We start from the raw sequence: 20,120 nt of genomic DNA, 5'->3' as shown, positions 1-20,120 counted from the left end.
TATTGACACTGTTTTTGACTGCCTTTTTGTTTGTGTAGCCATTCGATTTACTGATAATTTTATAAGCAAAAGAATGCCCGACTGTTTGATTTCTGTAGGACGCTATAATGTGAGGCACAGAGTTTAACTGATTAAATTCATAACGTCAGGAGTTATAAACTTTAGTATTACAACTGGACTTTAAGTTCTGGGTTAGCAAAGGCAACTGGGGTCTCTGTCCACTAGGTCCTTTCTCAGCAATATGTCCAGAGGACTGAGCAATTTCGTTGGGTTATATTTTAGTAACTACAGTGGAGGATTAAATATGACAAACAGTAGCTGTTTGGAGTTGGAAAATGTACTTCTCGCACCCAGAAGAGAACTCAAGGAGCTTGGAAAAAAGGTATTTTTCAATATATAGCCATTATTCAGTCGTTGTAGAGTATCTTCCAAAGTGCCCCTTAGCTCATTTAAAGGATTTGCAAGATCCATGCCCCATACCTCCTTAGGAGGCCTCTGTTTGCCTGAGATATTCTCATCTTATTGTTCCATAAATATTTTGATTTGATAGCCCTGCCCTCACTTGAGTTTGATTTTAAACATGTTGAGCAGATGGTGGACTTGTGACATAACCATCCTGTTCCATCAGAAGTGTTTGGTAAGCTCTAGTTCTAGAAGCACCTCGACATTATTCACTAGTAATATTTTTATTTAAGAGCTTTTTCTGTGCATCAGTACACTATGTACCCGGTATTTTAAGGTTTCTGATTGCCATCCCAAACTTGGCACCGCAAAAGTGCAGTCTGGTTTAGTCCGTTGCTCGTTCGGAACAAAATCTGCAGCCCCAAACCATGTAAAAGATTGTTTCAGTTATTAATGGTAGCTGGTAATGGTGACTCGGCTTTAAATAAGGTTAATCCGCATAAGATTACATGTCATTGTTTTTAAAAACAAAAAAATCTCTACTGAGCGCCACATAACCTCCATGTCATTACCAACTACTAAACTCTTTCTTATCAGTCAATTAGTTGTCTGGATAAAAGTACTTCGCGTTTTCAAACGCACAAAAAATGCAATGGCTGTGCGCTTCACCAAACTGATCCTTTTAATAGCTAAATGCACACTAACAGGTCTCGAAAAGCACCCTATTACAAATGAATGGGAAGACATGCTCTCTATTTAAACAAGCATTTGCAATGCAATTGGTCTCGCATTTGCTCGAGTTAGAGCTAATAGCGTAAATTCCTAACAGGACTTTTCTTGCTATATAAATTGAAAATAAAATGTAAAACAGGTGACATAACCGAGCCAATTCAAAGCACCATGGCCGCCATGAGCATGAGCGCAAAGGAGACACACAAAAGGAAAAAGAAGTTTGCTTGCAGTTGAACGTATCCGCATTCGTGCAGTTATCCATGTAACGGGGTCGATGGCCAAGTCAGTAACAAAACTGCCCCAAGAAGTGTCGCGTAGGCTCTCATTATTCTAATGAGACTACTGGATTTTGAGCAGCAGAATCACCTGCGGTGTGGGAGACTGAGTCTGACCCACTACAGGTGACACCTGTTGCCCTGATCCGGGTTTTGCTCCGGCTAACCAGCAGTGCCTCATTTCTACCCATAAGCAAGGATGATTGGGCAGCCGAGCGCATGACATAATTGATTTCTCAGGGAAACCGTGGTTACTCAGGTCTCATCTGTTTCTCTCAGTTACATTAGTCTCACATACACAATGACAAACAGAGGCAGTATATATTTCAGTATGATTTTAATGAAGCAACTGCATCTTAGATAGCAAAGCATGTGCTGCAATAACCAGGACGATACAGCATGACAAGATTAAAATTGTGACACGGAGAGTAAAGCATAGAAATAACGCTACCATATTGTCACTAGAGTCAATAGACTAATTCCTACCTAGGCTATAACAAAGCACAGCATGTTAAGCTCTAATTCTGCCCTTCTGGTTCCCCTGGGAAGACATCATCCCCCATACCCGAGCAAAGGCCTGAAATCTGCATGAGCATCTGTAGCGAAGTGTTCAGCAATCAGCATACAGTTGTGGTTCTCTGGCTGGAATCTCCCTCTAACCTGTAAGGGACAGGGAAGTGTTTTTTATAATAAAACAGCTGATGTTCTGAGAAAATGTCCCTACGTAAGGATGTGTGTTTTTCTGTGAATGTCTGAGACAAAACTTGTACCACATTCACCGGCAACCTATCTTACTGCAGCCTTGAAAGAAGCACAGAGTGAACAAGAATGTCTTGTTTAAGAACATAGTGCTGGTCTAAGCAAAAACAGCTGGATAGAAATAAAACAAGAACGCAAAAAGTGGCTATGGTAAGAATAATAAAACAAAGCTGAATAAAATATATCTAGGCTAAAGTGCACAGCGGCAGGCCTAGCATGCTAAAATAACATGCATGGAGCTATAACTAAAATGGCTACACAACAGGAGGGACAAATATAAACCATTTACCAATGATGACAAAGGAGTTTTGAAAGGCAAGCTCATGGACGAGTGATAGTGATAAGCGCGCGGTGGGCGTGGGTAAAAGCCCACAGATAGATAATAACAGGCCAGAGCACTTGTGCTCGACCTAACAATGGGGTAAGAGTTGACACACCATAACATGTCTCAACCCAGGCAGATATCCCCTTGGGAAACATCTGGGCCATAGTAATAATGAATATCATCCTTGCTGCCTGGGGCTTGTGCTCCCTTACCCAATACTAATGCAGCAATATTATTAAAAAGAGAATATCTCGCCTGGGACACATCATGCACTTTCAGCTTAGTTATTTTGGTGTCCTCCACCTCCATCCAAACTCCAATGCCACAGTACCCCTCCCAAACTCTTTCCCACAGCACTCCCACTCGCGTTCACCAGTTTCTCTGTGCTCCTTGTTGTTGTGCTCCTTGCTTATCCTGCCCCTTGTCCCTACAAATGTTTTAGACTCCTGTGCTGTAGCACCTATCCATCCACAACTTGCTCCACTGTCCTGTCTTACTTTTCTTTATTTTAAAATGCATACAACTATTTGAGATCTTGGCTGTGAGAATCTTTGATACTCTTATTCTTACATATGATCAGGATGCCACTGGTATTCCAAAAGTTCCCAGTTAGTGCATTAATTCTGCTGGTCCGTGACAGGTATCACCAGAGAGCCATTGCAAGAGGCGCCTGGGAGGCCGGATAAAGTTTTGCAACTTATACATGTTAGGTGTTACTTCTACCACATGTTTTGAATGGATGGTCGTTTTGGTGAGTGACCAGTGGTTTGGCCAGTGAATGACTTGGCCATGATCACATGGCTTCTTGTAGATTCCATTTACTGTCTTTGCTCTTTCAGAGCGGGACTGGTTGATCAGATGTGACCCAGTGTTGTTTGTAACACAATGCGTATTTGAATTAAAGGCACTTCTAGACTGTTGATCATCATTCATGCATTAAGTATCTGTTTCTCCTGTGTTTGATTTAGTTTTCCAATTTCTGTGCTAGGAGAGGCATTGTGTGGCAAAAATGGTGGTTTGAAGTTGCTATAAAGGGAGAACACCACAAGAGTGGCACAGTACTTCTAATGAGGCATTTTGTATTTTAAACTTGTTCAGTGGCACTTCAGAAAAAATAGTATGTGTAATTAAATCAAACACTGAAATGCTTCCTAGATTTGTCTTTAGTCTGGGAAATAAAATGCAAATAAATATCTTTATTGCTTCCTTTCTAGGTGATCATGTCATTCCACTGTACATTCCACAATGCGGAGAATGTAAGTTTTGCTTAAACCCAAAAACCAACCTCTGCCAAAAGATCAGGTACCTATGTTATTACATTTTTTAATCCAATGTAGACATCTGCTATGACTGTTTTTAATTACAACTGGGGACCCTTAGCTTCATATACACAAATCAGATGACCTGATATCCATCTTTTCAAGTAACACATCCAGTCTCTGCTTTTTCTGCCATTGGTTTTCTGCCAATCCTGCAACTTATTATTTATATATGTATATGTTATTTCTATAGCACTAACCTAGCCAGAAGGCCTGGAACGCTGTACACTGTCAAATGCAATCCTAAAGTCAACTAGTAATCTGAGTGGAACCTGGGTTGTGGATAGTTGAGCGTTGAGTCATCAATTCTTTCCCAAATTGAGGCAGTGCTGGGCGGTCCTGATGGATACAAGGATGTGTTCCAGATCATAGGACATAGATAGAAAAAGCCTGTTACGTTCTTATAACTTTTTTTTACACATCTTAGTTTGCACTCTGATGGTGACCTGGCTTTGGGTGTGTTAGGAATCACCAGAGTTGGTGAGCTTATCTTCAAGGTAGGCCGGAGTGCTGGTTGTGATGATTTTGTTAACGATGCAGCTAGATTTGAAGATAGTGTGGGCCGGTAGGGGAAGCCAATGGAGTTTCATCAAGATGGGGGTTGTGGTGATCCAAAAATCATGCCTGACCATGCAACCAGCTCTTAATCATCAACTCCCGTTACGCTAACCGTTACAGCTGTATTTTCCATTCTGTTCCAACATTCCAACATTGATATTTTCCTTCTCATACTCCAGTCACTAGACTTGTCTCATCACGAGCTGCGCATGAGAGAAGAATGCCACACATCTCCCAGTTTACAATAGCCATTGAAGTCCCTATATTGATTTATATAAGTTCATCATATAACAGAGCACTAAATCATTCAATCTCATACATTAACCTAACATACATGTTTGAACGATTCAAAAAACCTTTTGATGAAAGTACAACAGTTACATATCCACAAAATCCTTAAGATATTCTGGATGTTTATTTATTCTCATACTTTCTCTTTGTACCATATATGTTCCTTTGTATGAACTACTATATTGATCTACTGCACCATTCTGACTTAGAGAATCTGTTTTCACTCGTACTCTTAGGCACTTCTTAATTTTCCATATGGTTTCACAACCACAATGCAACTTAAATTCCACACCCAACCATCATCAATGTTCACAGCATTTTTAAAAGACTTTGACTGTGTACTTTTGTGTATTTTAACCATGGTGCACAAACCACTGGTGCCTTTATTTTCACTAAATCACCCACTCTCACCAAAACCTGCTTTACTTTCTTTTGTTCATCATACAATTTTTCCCTAATTTATTGCTGTAGTTTCTCTGTTTCTCTCCAAACCATCGCTGTCATGCTTTTCACCCCTTTGTTCTAGAACATCCACCTGGGACACAACTGTTTAGTGACCTCCCTTTAAGTAATTCAGATGGAATTGTACCTGCCTGAGTGAGGAGTCATTCTATGTGCCATGATCCTATTCTGTAAATATTGTTTCCAATACAATCCATTTGCTTTCGCCAATTGTATACTCTCCTTTAGAGTTTTATTCAACCTTTCTATGGCACCATTTGTTGTAGGATGATATACTGAACACTTTTTGTGTCCTACCCTTCTATTTAAAAAAAACAAAAAAAAACTCTCAAACAAAACTGAGGTCCAATATCAGATAATAACAATTTGGGAAAACTTTCCCTCTTAAAGGCTTCATTTAAAACGTCAGAATACCAGTGGAAGTTATGTCACACATACGCACTTCACTTCCAGCCACTTTGAATATAAATCCAGTAATGCAATCAAGTATGGTGTACGTTGTTCCCCCACCAAGAGGACCTATAATGTGAATTGATATTTCATCCCATGGATTGGTACGTGTGTTTTTTTTTATTTTTTTTTAAAAGAATTTTGTCACTAAGATTACACTCCATGCATCCACTTCCACAGCTATTCCAGGCCACCACAAATTAGACTTCAACCTCTCCTTCATTTTAACAATGCCCTATGTGAGCTAACACAATCTCCCTGTTTCTAAGCAAACAAGGTGGAATCAATCTTGAGTCTCTTAGCAAAATGTAATTGTCTATTGCCACTTCTTCTTTTCTCAAACTCCACACTTTTCCTTGCTTATTCCAGTCACTATTCACTTTTCTTAACTCACACACGTTTGTATGCAACATTTCATCATGCAGAAGAGCTGATTTCCTTTCCTCCTTTGTAATCGCTCCATTGGTCACTTCACATATGCTCACATCTTTAACTTCTTCATCCTGATAATTTCTGTTTCCCATTTTCTCTTCAACTGGTTCAACCAACCTTGGTAAACATCTGCAGGTTGATTCTTTATGCCTGGAAACATACTCCCCAGAGAATTCTATGTCTTGTAAAGCAACTATCCATCTCCTGATTCTTGAAGATATCTCATCTAAACTCTTTTTAAAAAAAACATTTCTCTAAGGTTTGTGGTCAGTTTGTACAGTAACTGGCATAACCCAAACTAGATTCCTGAATTTAACACCCAATGCAGTACCTAAGCTTCCCTGTCAGTGACAGAATAATTATTCTCTGATCCTCTTAAACCTCTAGCGACACAGGTTCTTTTACTTCTCTCTTACCCAGAATAGCTTCTAAGCCTTTTGAGCTCACATCCGTTATCGCAAACCTTTCATTTCCAGATATGAAACTTTGCAGATTAGGTGCCTTTTCTAAATCTCTCTTTAAGGATTCTAATTTTAATGCACACACCTAATACCACATAAATTCTCTATTTTTGACCAAAAGCTTCTTCAAGGGGGCTGATTACTTGGCAAAATGTTTTATATATTTTCCATAACATTCCACCATTCCTATAAAGGAAACGAATTCCTCCTTACTTGATGGTGACTTCACATTAAGAAAAGTGTCCACCAAGTCATTTTTATGTGCCACACCTGAATTACATATTTTGTGCCCAGGATAGTTTACTTCTGAGATCCCAAAGCTACACTTATCTCTAATAAATGTTAATCCTGCTTGCATCACCCTATCAAGTACTAAATTAACTCGATCGTGTTATTTTTTTAATCCTTACCAAATATCAGTAAATCATCTTGGTACATTGTACCGCTTCTATACCATGCAACACTTTTCCCATCACTCTTTCAAATACAATGGGCGTGGTATGAGTCCGAAAGGCATCCTTTTAAACTTAAAGGCACCAAATGATGTTAGGAAGACTGTTGGATCTTGTGGCTCCTCATCAAGCTCAATTTGAAGATATGCTGAGGCGAGATCTAGGGTCGTAAAATATTTTGCTCCTTTTAGTGCCCTAATCATTTCATCTGTATTTGTTAGTGGAAATCTATCTACCACGACTTCTTGAGTTAACACTCTCACTACCACACATAACCTAATGGCTCCTTTTTCTTTCTTGGCAACGACTATAGGAGCCAACCGCTCTGCGCCTTACACAGTTTCAATCACTCCCTTCTCCTCTACTTCTTAATAAACACATTTTTGCAAACACACAGGTATATGCATTACTGTGGCCATCGCTGGTACAGTACCTTTCTTTAGTTTTATGTGAAGCTTGTATCCCACCAACAAACCCATAGAATCCTCAAAACAAACTGCTGTACTCCTGTTCATATTCACCCTTGTCCTGGGCAATCGTCTGAATCTGCACATGTGGGTCAGCATTTGGATCCAGTTTAACACCCATTTGTTACTGGTGTGGCCAACCTATTAATTCATCTCCTTTGAGCAACACACACACTTTTCCAACAGTTGTGTGCGTACCTAGTTTCAAATGTGCCATAAAATATCCCAACATCTCTATCTGGAGCCCTCCATATCTACCTGGCTTAATGTTCATGTTGTTTAACTCAACTTTTTCCTTAAATCCAGACTTTGATAAGATTTGTCAATTAGGAACATGAATCAGACTGCAGCGAATCATGGTCTCATTGATTTGAACAAACTCACTTGGCTGATTATTTTTTCCTTTTATACCCATCTCCACAACTTGAAAAATATTTTTTTGTGTTGTTTCCTTCACCTCCCTTGGTGCCATTCTTTTAGCAACTTTACTATTACAACACTTGCTAAAATGTTCTTTCTTCTTGCATGTATTACAAGTCGCTTGCAAGGCTGGGCAGGTGCTGGAATTCACCTTGTGACCTGATCTGACAAATCTGAAACATTCACCCAAAAACCTATTTTAAGGCCATTTGTTTTCCACTTTTCTCTTTTTGCCACATTAATCACTTCATCAAGAGGTGGTTCATCTTTGATCCACATTTCCGCACATATTTTATCACTGCTACGCTTTAACAAAAATTGGTCTCTTATTCTCTCTTCCAGCGTGCAGGAAAGTACCCTCTTTCTTGGCATGGTTACCCCCATTTTCTGCCTGATTGTCAGTTTGTTTAACTGTTCACTGGGATCCTGCTAACCAGGACCCCAGTGACTATGCTCTCTCCTTTCTAAATTGGTAACTGTACCTTTTTCTTCCCACAATTGGCATACTGGTACACCCATGTAAGTCCCTAGTATGTGGTACCCAGGGCATTGGTGTACCAGGGGCTCCCTCTGGGCTGCAGCAGTTATTATGCCACCCATAAGGAGCCCATGCAAAGGGTTCTGCAGGCCTGCCATTGCAGTCGGTGTGAAACGAGTGCATGCTCCTGTTTTCTCTTCAGGTCACTAAGTCACCCCTATGGTAGGCCTGCTCAGCCCAGAGGGCAGGTTGCAGGTGCCTGTGTGTGAGGGCACCCCTGCCCTTGAATAGTCCCTGCCGCCTCATAGCATTGGACTAGTGTATGTGTACCTGAACATTTTGAGCATTAATGCTGGAACTTACAATATTCTTAGGCACACATACCTTTGTTGAAGTCCCAGCACACACATGTGGTTCTTCCCTGTGTTTTTTTCATTGCCCCACCCCACCCCACCCAGGATGGGACAGGCCTGGAAGGGGCAGTACACAGTTGGCAGCCCACTGTCTGTAAAATAATCTTGCCAAATTAGCTGGGCCAATCTTATGCTGCCATAAATCTATATCAATTTCCATCCAATTTACTTCAGAGTCCACTGACAATCTCGTCCAAAAATCTTCATCATATTGCGCCCAGGTGTTGCCTCAAATTATATCTGCGCTTTACGGATCACATCCATGTATTTGAAGAAGGCAACGCACCTCTCAGGGTGCCTCTCACAGTAGACTCTGGCATATATTAAAAAGGCGGCTGTCTAATTTTCAATTGTCATAGGTACTCTAGGATGCATTCCCAGTTCATTCTCTTCCTCCCTGGAGCCTTCCTTCACCCTCACTTCCCTATGTAATAACTTGAACGTTTCAACATACTTTCCTTTCCATAATCTTCTCTTTTGTTGTTAACTTAAGGTGCGCCCCCAACGGTTTTGTCGCTCCCATGTATGGGAGTTTTTTAATTTTCAATTCCTTCGGTTCCCCTCCTTGCTTACCGTTTCTTGCTTCGACTGGCTCAGCAGCCTGTATGCTTACCTGTTCTGACCCCGCCTTGGATTCCTTTTCCGTGTTGCTTTCTGTAGCTCCACCCCAACTACCTCCCCCTAACTCAGACGTCCCTACCTCTCTGTCCTTTACATATTTACCTCTGTAAAGTTTTGTCTTCCAGGTCCTGCCCACTCCCTGTGTCCTACCCTTGATCCGTGTTATCCGTCTTACCTGGCCGCAAAAGGGACGTCCACTCCAAAGCTAGCCGCTTTGTTTCTGCACTGGCTCTTTCCGTCTCCACCTGAGGTCTTTGCACTGTTATCATCCGCAAGACACTATCTCGAGAACAGTTATTGTGACCCCGCCCCCATCCCTAGACACTCTCACCTGCAATCTCCCCTTCCTCCATACTCTCCATCATAATCTAATTCCTCTGGCTCTGAAAATTTTCTGCGCTCCCATAAGCGCTTTGCCCCTGCCTCACCTTGTGGCTTTGTTGCCTCTTTTAACGAGGTGCTGTCTACTGCTACCTTCAATGCCTTTGCTGCCAACATCTCCATGCCATTTTGTCCCGTTGGGATGGTCCAAATTACCCTGAGGAGCTGTAACAAACTCACTTGTGTGTGGCTCCCACAACAACTGGTGTGCAGCCGATGATGTTGCAGGTTCCCACTGTCATCCCTGTGAGGCCTTAACTGATCTTCATGGGGTGCTTATCTCTTTGTCCCACGCCAATGTCCAGCTGGCAGCACGCCATGCTTTCCCTTTCCCTCGAGGACTGTAAGCCACATTGTGCTCTCACAAGTCCGCCTGTCTGCTCACCCCCGGAACCTGCAAGAAAAAAAAGTAAGCCTGGTGTGCAGTGCCCCTCAACTTCACTACCTCCTTGCTCCCAGCTATCTTTTGGGGCTAAAGATGGTGTCTCCGGCCTGAGCCTAGTTTCTAAATGTTGCAGCTTAGCGCCCCTCTTCCGAGCGTATACCTTCTGAGGTCTCCTTCTCCCCTCTCAGAAACGTGCCAGTTCCCCTTCATCCTCACTCCATTCAAAAGCTGCTACTTGCTGTGCCCTCTCCCACCTCTTATGTCTGCCACTCCTTTGCCCCCTTACTGCTCTGCTCCCGCTGAAGCCTGCTTTCCTTTCACTGTTTCTGCATCTCTACCAGGGCCTGTGCCAACCATTCCCAGTAACCCATTGATGGGCTCACCTCTACCCCACCACTGACCTGCTTGTCCTCCTGCCACCATGCAGTTCCCCTTTTCTGTGCCCTTGCTGCCGGTAGCAACACTGCCTCCTGTTGCTCTATGCCTGGGCTGCTGCCTGTCCTCACCGGGAATTGCCCTGCCCCACTTTCTATTGTACTTTTGAGGCCTCCAGGACTGTAAGACCTTCTAGCTCATCTGTGTGGGCGGAGTTACCCAAATTCCCTGAAGTCCTCTCTGCCCCGGCCACTCTTCTGCTGCCTCCCACGTGTCTCACCTTCTTATACCTCACCCGGCCTCCTTATTGTGCCATTTATTATCCGTAGCCCTCCCCCACTTAGTCCATCCCTCTCGTGCTTGACAGTGCCGCACGTATGCAGGCGGCCTCTCACTCCTACCTGAGGCCCAGAAAAAGGAGAGTGAATGCGTGGGGGCGAGCATGCTAAAACTGCCACGCCACTGGAAGCGTGTTGTGCTGACGCACTCTCACCAATGACAATATCCAGGCGTCCGGCCTCTGACTGCAACCGCAGCACCTCCTGCACTCCCAGATCCTGTTATGTGTTGGCCACCATATGTAAGGAATTCAGCCTTATTTTATGTATTTATACCTTTTGGTAACATGTGGGTGCGCTCTGCTTCAAGCAATGATCCTGTTAGCCACTGGATGCCTCGCGCTTAATCTCCATTATCACACAATACTCCCGACAGCTACACTACGCTAGATCCTGACGACAACCTCATGCAAAAATTACTGCCTGAAACTAACTACGGGGCTGCCACTGTGCACACCTGTTATATTGTCCCACTTGGAGTTCTCGTGCTGCACCTGGGCTGGCGTCCACGCCTTCTGTGTTTCAAAAATTGATGCATCAATTGTTTGGGGAAGAGGAAGGAGTGTTGATGTATCAGGATGAAATATTTATAAGTTCTGATTCAGTTCAATCTCATTTGGGCAAATTAGACAGAATTTTTAACATTCTTGAGGTTCATGGGATGACGGTGTCTAAACAAAAATGTAAATTTATGTTGGAAGAAGTAGAGTATTTGGGACATAAGATTAGTGGACATGGCATTAAACCCAAGAATGATCTTCTGTCTGCAATTGACAATTGTGCGCCACCGAAAGGTAAAGACCAATTGAGATCATTTTTGGGTTTGTGTGAATATTATTCAAGATTTGTACAGAATTTTGCTTTACAATGTGAACCTTTACGGAAATAGTTGTGCAAAAATGCTAAATTCGATTGGGGGGGAGAACAAAGTGAAGCATTCAAAATCTTGAAGAAACTTATTATGTATGCACCTGCCATATAACCTGTGGATGCAAGTAATGCTGGGATTGGAGCTGTTGTCGCTCAACTTTTTGAAGGTCGTGAACACAGTTGCTTTTGCTTCACACAGGTTAACGACGTCTGAGAACAATTACATCACTATTGAGAAAGAAGCCTTATCTTGTTTATGGGGGGATCCATAATTTTTCAACGTATTTGTGGGGCCGAGAGTTGGTGGTGGTCACAGACCATAAACCGTTGATGGGAAAAGCAAGTCCTCGTTTGATTCGGTTATTATCTAAAAATGCATGTATTTAACTTCAGGATGAAACACATTCAGGGAGAACAGAATTGCAGGGCAGATTTCTTATCGAGATGTCTTGTTACTGGTTAAGTTAATGCCTTACTTGTTGGAATAGAAGACAAAGAAGTGGTCATTGGTATAGTTGATGGGTTGGTGATTTCGAAGGAGAGTTGGGAGAAGGAGGTAGAAAATTATTGCATATCAAATATCTTAAAGGATTATATAAGGAATGGTTCTCCTAGGGAAGGTCAGGTGATGGAAGATGTGAAACCATTTTTCAAGCTCAAGGAAGAATTGAGTGTGGAGGGTAATTTAGTAATGAGAGGTACAACATTGATTCTTCCTGTTGAGCTGAGACATAAACTGGTTAGGGTGGCCCACAAGGGGCATGTAGGAGTTACAAGTACCAGCTAGAAGCTTTGCCTGTATTATTGGTGGCCTGGAATGGATGCTAGGTTGGAGGTGGTGGTTGGCAGTTGTGGTGTGTGTGCGAAAGCCGAGAAGTCTGTATGTGTACAGAACACTCCGATGTGCCCAGTGAGGTTTCCTGAGTCGCCTTGGGAGAAAATTGGCATGGATTTTATCCGTCCTATTAGTGGCATGAATGAGGGTAGGAGATTTGTTTTGGTTGTGGTGGATTATCATTCTAAATGGGTTTCATATAAGTTTTTGAGAGAACTTAACACAACTGAAGTAATAAGATTTATGAAGGAACTGGTTCATTCAGAGGGTGTTCCAGGGTTTGTGGTAACGGACAATGGTGTGCAATTTGTGTCTCATTCCATGAGGAGGTTTCGGGATAAATTAGGAATTAAAACATTTGACAATGGCATTATATAGTCCACAAAGTAATGGCATGGTGGAAAGGGTTAATTGCATGTTTAAAGAAATGATTCAGGTGGCAGTGGAGGCTGGTAATTCCATTCAGGAAGCAGTTGCTGAAAGAATATGGTGTTATATTACACACCTCACACCACGACTGGCGTTACTCCTTTTGCTTTGTTGAGGGGTAGACACTCATTCAGTTAGTTTTCTCCCAAGTGGGTGATTGAGAAATCTGAACCGGACAAATGTGGAAACTATCAGGAACAAAGTGGAGGAGTCTCAAAGTAAGGCTAAATGCAGATATGAGGAACTTAAAAAAGCAAAAGAAGTAGATTTTTCAGTAGGGGATTGGATGAGAATAAGAAGCCCTTATAAGTTCAAGGGTTCTAAATATTTCCCGGCGAATAAGGTGGTGCAAGTTTCTAAGCATTCTGTCATGGTTGCAGGAGGGAAGTGGTGGAGCGAGAGTAAAATGGCCAAGGTGGAGGTGAAGGGTGATGCGCATAGAAGTTTGAGGGAGGACAGGGTTTCTGGTGGAATATCGGGAGGAGATATGGAGGATGTGGTTGCCATGAGTAGGGTGGTTGTGGAGGAGTGTGAGGAGAGTTCAAGTTTGGATCAAATGTGTGGAGAAGAAACAATGGCTGATCTGGATGGTGAGGTTTTACAAAAATCCAAAAGGGTTGTCAGGAAGCCCAAATATCTGGAGGATTGTGTGTTGGGTTAATTTATTTTGTGCTGGGATTTTTGTTTTTGCTGTGTAAAGGGGAAAGATGTGTTATATTGTCCCACTTGGAGTTCTCGTGCCACACCTGGGCTCGTGGGTGCATAGGGAACAGCAAGTGGAATGTTTGGGTTTGATGGAAGGATGAGGTTCGAAGATGGTTTGGGGCAGCAGTTGTGAAAATGGTGGGTCGATGAGGGACACGCAGCATTTCCCGCACTTGATGAAAAAATAAAAGCATTGGATGTTTACTCACCACTTTGTGATGCCTTCTTTTTCCCGCCGTGCACATAACAACACCTACCCAAACAAAATGATGGGTGGCAGCCCCAAAATGGAAAGTATTTAACCATTCGGCTACCTCCTTTACCAGATGTATCCCGAAGGTGGCACAGTCACCTAGACTGTGCCAACCCATGCCTAAATGTCCAAGGGAGACAGGTCGGCTGTCCCCCACCCTCTCATTATCACAAGATTGCATCCAAATAAGCGCCCAGTAGATGGTGCTGTTGGCAAATGAAGCTCGCTTTAAAGTATTTAACTTGGATGAGCAGCACTGAGATAGGAGTCGGAGGACTTTAACAAAGTAAATCAGGCAGTTTTAAATAACTTCAGTGCTCTGCCAGAGATCCGTTTAACCTCTTGTGCGTGTAGTGAATCTTTAATCTGCTTGGCAATACGGTGAAACAGAGTGCGCTGCACACTCTAGCACAATTGATAAAGTAGCGTGTGCTCAGAGGCACTCAGGCCGACCTGTCATTTGAAAAGAGCGTAACTGTGCTAATAAATAGCTATGGCCCCTTAATACACTGCTGAAATGAGAGTACGTTTAGTCTGGACTGATTCTACCAACCTTCGCCACCGAAACTCCTCGCTGCAAGGGCTGATCAGTGCTAGACATCAGCTGATTGGACTCGCACATTAACGCAGTCTTGCTCAGGCCGTTGGGGTGTTAAGCACTCTCATCCTGAAAGGGATCCCATCCTCTGTCACCAGTGTTGTGATCCAAAAATCACGCTACACCACATGAAGTAAGTTGTAAGGAGAGTATTTGTAATAGGTGATGTAAATACATTCTTAGTTAGGTGATGTATTATGTGTAGCGTGGTTAGCATTCTTTTATTAGTGTTTTTATTGTCATGACATTCCATGTTCTGCAGTGCGCTCGAGCTGCTGGTTCGACGGGAAGTTCAGCCGTTGATCTGGTAGCTGGAGGCAGCTGGCTCTGTTGTGGGTCTGCATTTTAGAGAATAAACTTCAGATCTTCTTTTATTTGCAAAATCGACTTTGTGGTCATTCACCCTACTTTACAATTGGTACCAGGAGTGGGGTGACCATTTTTTTTTTTTTTTTTTTTTTTTACATTTCTGCGAACTACCGACAGATTTACTATGCCTAACGGAGTGAACAGACGGATTCTTTAACGACTTTCACTGATAATTGAGCAGATTTAAAGACACTCAGTTTGACTTTTATTTCGTTCATTCCCAGGTGAGCTATTTTTTTTTTTTTTTTGTGGCATAATTTTTCATTGGTTCCTGCGCATGAGGGAGAGTTCATCAAGTGGTTGCCTAGCAACGTGTTTCTTTGGATGCCATAGATCTACGCGCGAGAGGGTGCGCTCGTTTGAACAGCTGGGTGCCTAGCAACGCGTTCTCGTGACTGCGTGAGTTTGTTTATCAGCCGGTTGCCCAGCAACGTGCTCCTGACATCGGATTGGAATTCTACATGCGCGGAAAGGTGCGCACGCCCATCATTTCAAGCCGTTTCTTTACAATACGTCTCTCACGCGCCAATGATGATGCAATGATTTATTGATATCATTATATCAACGTGGTGACAATTGCCCAACAATTTTGTTATTTCTTTGTGCATTTCTTCAACTTATTGATTAACATTTGTCCAGAACGTGCTACAAATTACCTAGTACTTTACTTCAATTTAAGTTGTAACAGCTACCATATTGTTTTATTTTTATTACGATTTTTTATTTTATTTTTTTTGGCACCATTTTGGCAAAACAAATTTCAGTTTTATTCTAGTGACTTGTTTTTCTTATTAAATGGCTGCCACACATGGAATAATACAACTACAGCTTTTTTGCAAAAGCCAGGAAAACCAGATATCAAATGGACTGAATGGCTGCGTATATTTGATGATTATCTTACAGCCATTGATGCGAATGAATATTCCCCAGTTAGAAAAATGGCCATACTTTTCAATCATCTTGGAGTTGCAGGCCCACGTGTTTTTGACAATTTACCTCCTATCACCCCACCAGCTGGAGGTGATAATGCATGGAACTGCTACGCTGAAGGTTTGGCAAGAATGAAGAAACAGTACTCTGATGAGCCCAGTGTTTTACTGGAGAGGTTTAACTTCGCTATGTGCAAACAATCTTCTGATGAATCTGTCGAGGAATATGTCGCCAATCTACGAGTCTTAGCTTCCAAATGCGAACTTGGAACCAATGTTGATACCTACATTCGTGATCAATTTGTTTTTATTGTTTTCACACGAAAATACAAGAGAGACTTTTAGCATGCCAGAACCCTACTCTTGAGGAGGTGATTGACCTCGCTAAGAGCATTGAGAGGTCGATAACTACCTCAAGAGTCTTAGCTAATCAGAATGCTACTGTTGATTGTGTAATTAATGATGATACTGTTTGTGCTGTGTCTGACAAGCAAGACAGAGTAGGGAAATTCAGTTCTCGTGGGCGAACTGGGAAGACTCCTCGTATTTGCTTTCGTTGTGGTTCCAAACTACACATTGGCAATGATCCTTCTTGCCCTGCAATAGGGAAAAGGTGCAATTCCTGTCGCAAGATAGGTCATTTCCACAGTGTTTGCCTTGCTCACAACACCAACAAAAATTACTCAAATAAAGTTAAGATTAGCACAATAGAGCTTGATGATGAAGTTGCTCAGTGTTCCAACAAGTTTTTGAACGTGCTATTAGCTGTTGATCGTCCGGATGACACTAGTGCAAAACCCGTGAAGGTTATTAAGGCTGCTTTATGTGATGTTTTTATAGATTCTTTTAAGATTCCTGTATTTTGCAGATTCAGGAGCACCCATTACAATTCTTGCTGATCTGACTTTCTTCAAGTTTTGGCATGACACTGTCAATTTACTCACTACTGACATTACTCCGAAAGCATTCGGTGGATATGCCATAGATCTACTTGGATATTTTTGGTCTGATTTGACATGTTTAGGTAGAACTATTCATACCAAAATTTACGTTGCTGTCAAAGGGCGAGATATTATTGGCTGGAAAGATTTAGCATGTTTAGGCATCATTCTCAGGCCTGGTCATGACTCTCCCCATCATTTTAGGTGACTTACCAACCTCTTTGTCATCTAGCCACATTGCTAATGTCACCGTTCTTAATGATACTATGACCTAAATGATTAGCTCATTTCCCGAAGTCTTTATGGATCATGTAGGTAGTGTGAAAGGTTATGAACACTGTATTAAGCTAAAGAATGGTGCAGTTCCCGTAATACACAAGGTAAGGCCTGTTCCGTTGAGTGTCAGGGCAGATCTAAAAGCATTGCTACACAAATTACAGAAGGCTGGTATAATTACCCCAACTGATTCCTCAGAATGGGTTTCTCCCATTGTAGTCACAAAAAAAAAGGATAATAGTTTGAGGCTATGTGTGGATTTAAGATCAGTAAACAAAAACATAATTGTTGATTGCCATCACCTCCCACACATTCAGGAGATGATTTCCGAGGTCGGAGGGTCAAATTTTTTTTCAACCATTGATTTGCACTCTGCTTACCACCAAATCTCTTTGACTGAATCATCTCAGGATTTAACTACCTTTGTGACGCCATTTGGTGCATATAAATACTTACGCTTACCCTTTGGTCTTGCCTCCGCGGGTAGTGTATTCCAGAAACTTATGGATCAACTTTTCAGTGATTTACCTGAAGTACAAGCATTTCAGGATGATATAATAATCCACACTGACACTGAGGCCAAACATGTAGAAGTGTTAAACAAAGTTCTAAGTATTCTGAAAGACAGAGTCATGACAGTCAGGCCTAGCAAATGCAAATTAATGGTAGAAGGTGGAGCATTTGGGACATAGCATTTCAAGCACTGGTATTAGACCTAAGTGTAGCAATATAGATGCAGTCAGGAAAGCATCACCTCCAACCGACAAAGATGCTTTAAGATCATTCCTTGGTCTTTGTGAATTCTACGCTAGATTTGTTCCTGGATATGCTATGATTGTTCAGCCTTTACGATCAATGCTCAAAAAAGGTATCAAATTTGATTGGAATGAGAATGTTAGTGAAGTATTTGAGAAGGTGAAAGATTTGGTTGCAAATGCCTCTGCTTTACAACCTTTCAATCCATCGCATAAATCATTTATCATGGTTGATGCAAGCTTAAAAGGCTTAGGTGCTGTTCTCAGTCAATGGGTGGATGGTAAAGAAAATACTGTAGCTTTTGCTTCCAGGACTTTATCAGGGGCAGAGACACATTACAGTACGATTGAAAGGGAAGCGTTAGCCTGCACATGGGCAGTTCAGAAATTTAAAACATACATTTGGGGAAATTGTTGCGATTTATATACGGATCACAAACCCCTCACTTTCCTTTTGAATGGTGATGGGTTGGGAAAAGCATCTGCATGCCTGGTTTGTTTGTTATCAAAGTTACAAGAATACAATTTAAACATTAAGTACATACAGGGTGGGAGGAACTTTCGAGCTGATTGCTTGTCTCAGCTACCTTTACCAATTGATGCTTCTGTGGGTACTGATTCGGGACAGGAATGTGTTGTAGGCTTTCTGGATATTTTGGCAGTTGCAGTTAATAATATTACTGAGCAAGAGTGGAAAAATTTGATGTTAAATGATGAAATTCTATCCAAAGTGGTGGTGTTTTTGAAGACTAAATGGCCTCCAGAGAAGAAATTGTCACATCAACTCAGATGTTTCAGCCAAGTAGCTAAAGAACTTTCTTCTGAAGGCGAAATTTGCTTGAGAGGTGATCTTGTGGTTCCTCCCGTTGATTTCAGAGACAGAATTGTTAAAATAGCACATGAAGGTCATCTGGGTATTTCCGCTACCACTAAAAGGATTAAATTATCCTTCTGGTGGCCGGGCTTGGATAAACAAGTTTTCAACTACATTAATAGGTGTCCTGAATGCATATTGTCTGATAAACATTGGAAGACGTCTATCAAACCTATGTTTCCCGTTCCACTTCCACAGAATCCATGGGATAAAATTGCTCTTGATTTTTCAGGTCCTTATCACTTATTACCTAAAGACATGAGATACCTTATAGTTGCTATTGACTACTTTTCTAAGTGGGTCTACTATGCTTTTGTATCAAGTCCTGATTCTGACGCTGTTGTTTTGTTTTTAAGTAAACTATTTAAATTAGAAGGCACGGTTGGAACCGTGGTTACCGATAATGGTACACATTTTGTCTCTAAAAAAAAATCGGATTTTCTACTTTCACATGACATTAAACACCTTAGAGTGGCATTATATAGCCCTTCTTGTAATGGCTTAGTGGAAAGGATCAATCGATTTTTCAAAGAAAGAATTCAATCTGCATTAGCATCCAATGCTGATGTGGCTGAGTTTATACAGGAAAAAATGTGGGCTTACTTAACTACTCCTCATTCTACCACTGGGGTTACTCCTTTCAAATTATTAAGGGGAAGGAATCCTAGGACCAAACTTGCCCCGAATTGGTTATCTGATTTTCTACATGAGAAATGTCATGCACAAGAGGAGGGTCTGGAGGAGGATGTTAATCTAAGAAATAGAATTTCTGACAAACAATTTAAACAAAAGGTGTATTATGACAGAAAGAACAATGTTAAAACAATTGATCTTAAAGTTAACGATTGGGTTCTTATCAAAAAACCTTTTAGTGTATGTAAGGGTGACTCAAAATTTTCTGTTCCGGTGAGAATTATAAAAATTTCCAAATCTTCTGTTCTAATCGAAGGCAGAGGATGGTGGTATAAGAATAGTGTCATACCGCTTAATGCTCAAAAAGTCCAAATCTTTAAAAATGTTTATCGCTCTATCTGTGATGGAGGTTCTATGCTGTCGACTGATGTTAGTGGCTATGGACCATCAAAAGCTAATGTTATACAGTCTAAATCAAGTTTGGAGTCGAGTACGTGCTCGAGAATTGAACCGACATATTCTCCAGGTGATGTGTTATCTGATACCTCAGATATTGTGCAGTATGAAGGTTCAAACTCTGCGGTTGTTGCAAAGCCTTCGGAATCTACTGTGGGTGCAACAACAACTCGTAGCTCTAGAACAGTCACATTACCTCCAAAATTTCAGGATTTCATTCTTGTATAAATATGTATATAGGTATAGCTTTATCATTTATTTGCGTTGTATAAAGGGGGGGAGGTGATGTAATAGGTGATATAAATACATTCTTAGGTGATGTATTATGTGTAGCGTGGTTAGCATTCTTTTATTAGCGTTTTTATTGTCATGACATTCCATGTTCTGCAGTGCGCTCGAGC

General features: G+C 41.6%; 1 protein-coding gene across 1 annotated transcript in view; it reads left to right on the top strand.

Annotated features, from left to right (window-relative positions):
• The window catches only part of LOC138299780 (alcohol dehydrogenase class-3), an 85,091-nt gene that overhangs the window by 38,785 nt on the left and 26,186 nt on the right, over positions 1-20,120 (top strand). Inside the window, exon 4 of the mRNA XM_069238334.1 lies at positions 3,708-3,795. Within this exon, the coding sequence (XP_069094435.1) occupies positions 3,708-3,795 (88 nt within the window). The remainder of the gene's footprint in view (positions 1-3,707; positions 3,796-20,120) is intronic.

This window comes from Pleurodeles waltl, chromosome 1_2 (assembly GCF_031143425.1).
Source record: "Pleurodeles waltl isolate 20211129_DDA chromosome 1_2, aPleWal1.hap1.20221129, whole genome shotgun sequence".
NCBI lineage: Eukaryota > Metazoa > Chordata > Amphibia > Caudata > Salamandridae > Pleurodeles > Pleurodeles waltl.
The sequence above is the reverse complement of the archived record's forward strand: the minus strand, read 5'-3'. Positions and strand labels throughout refer to the sequence as shown.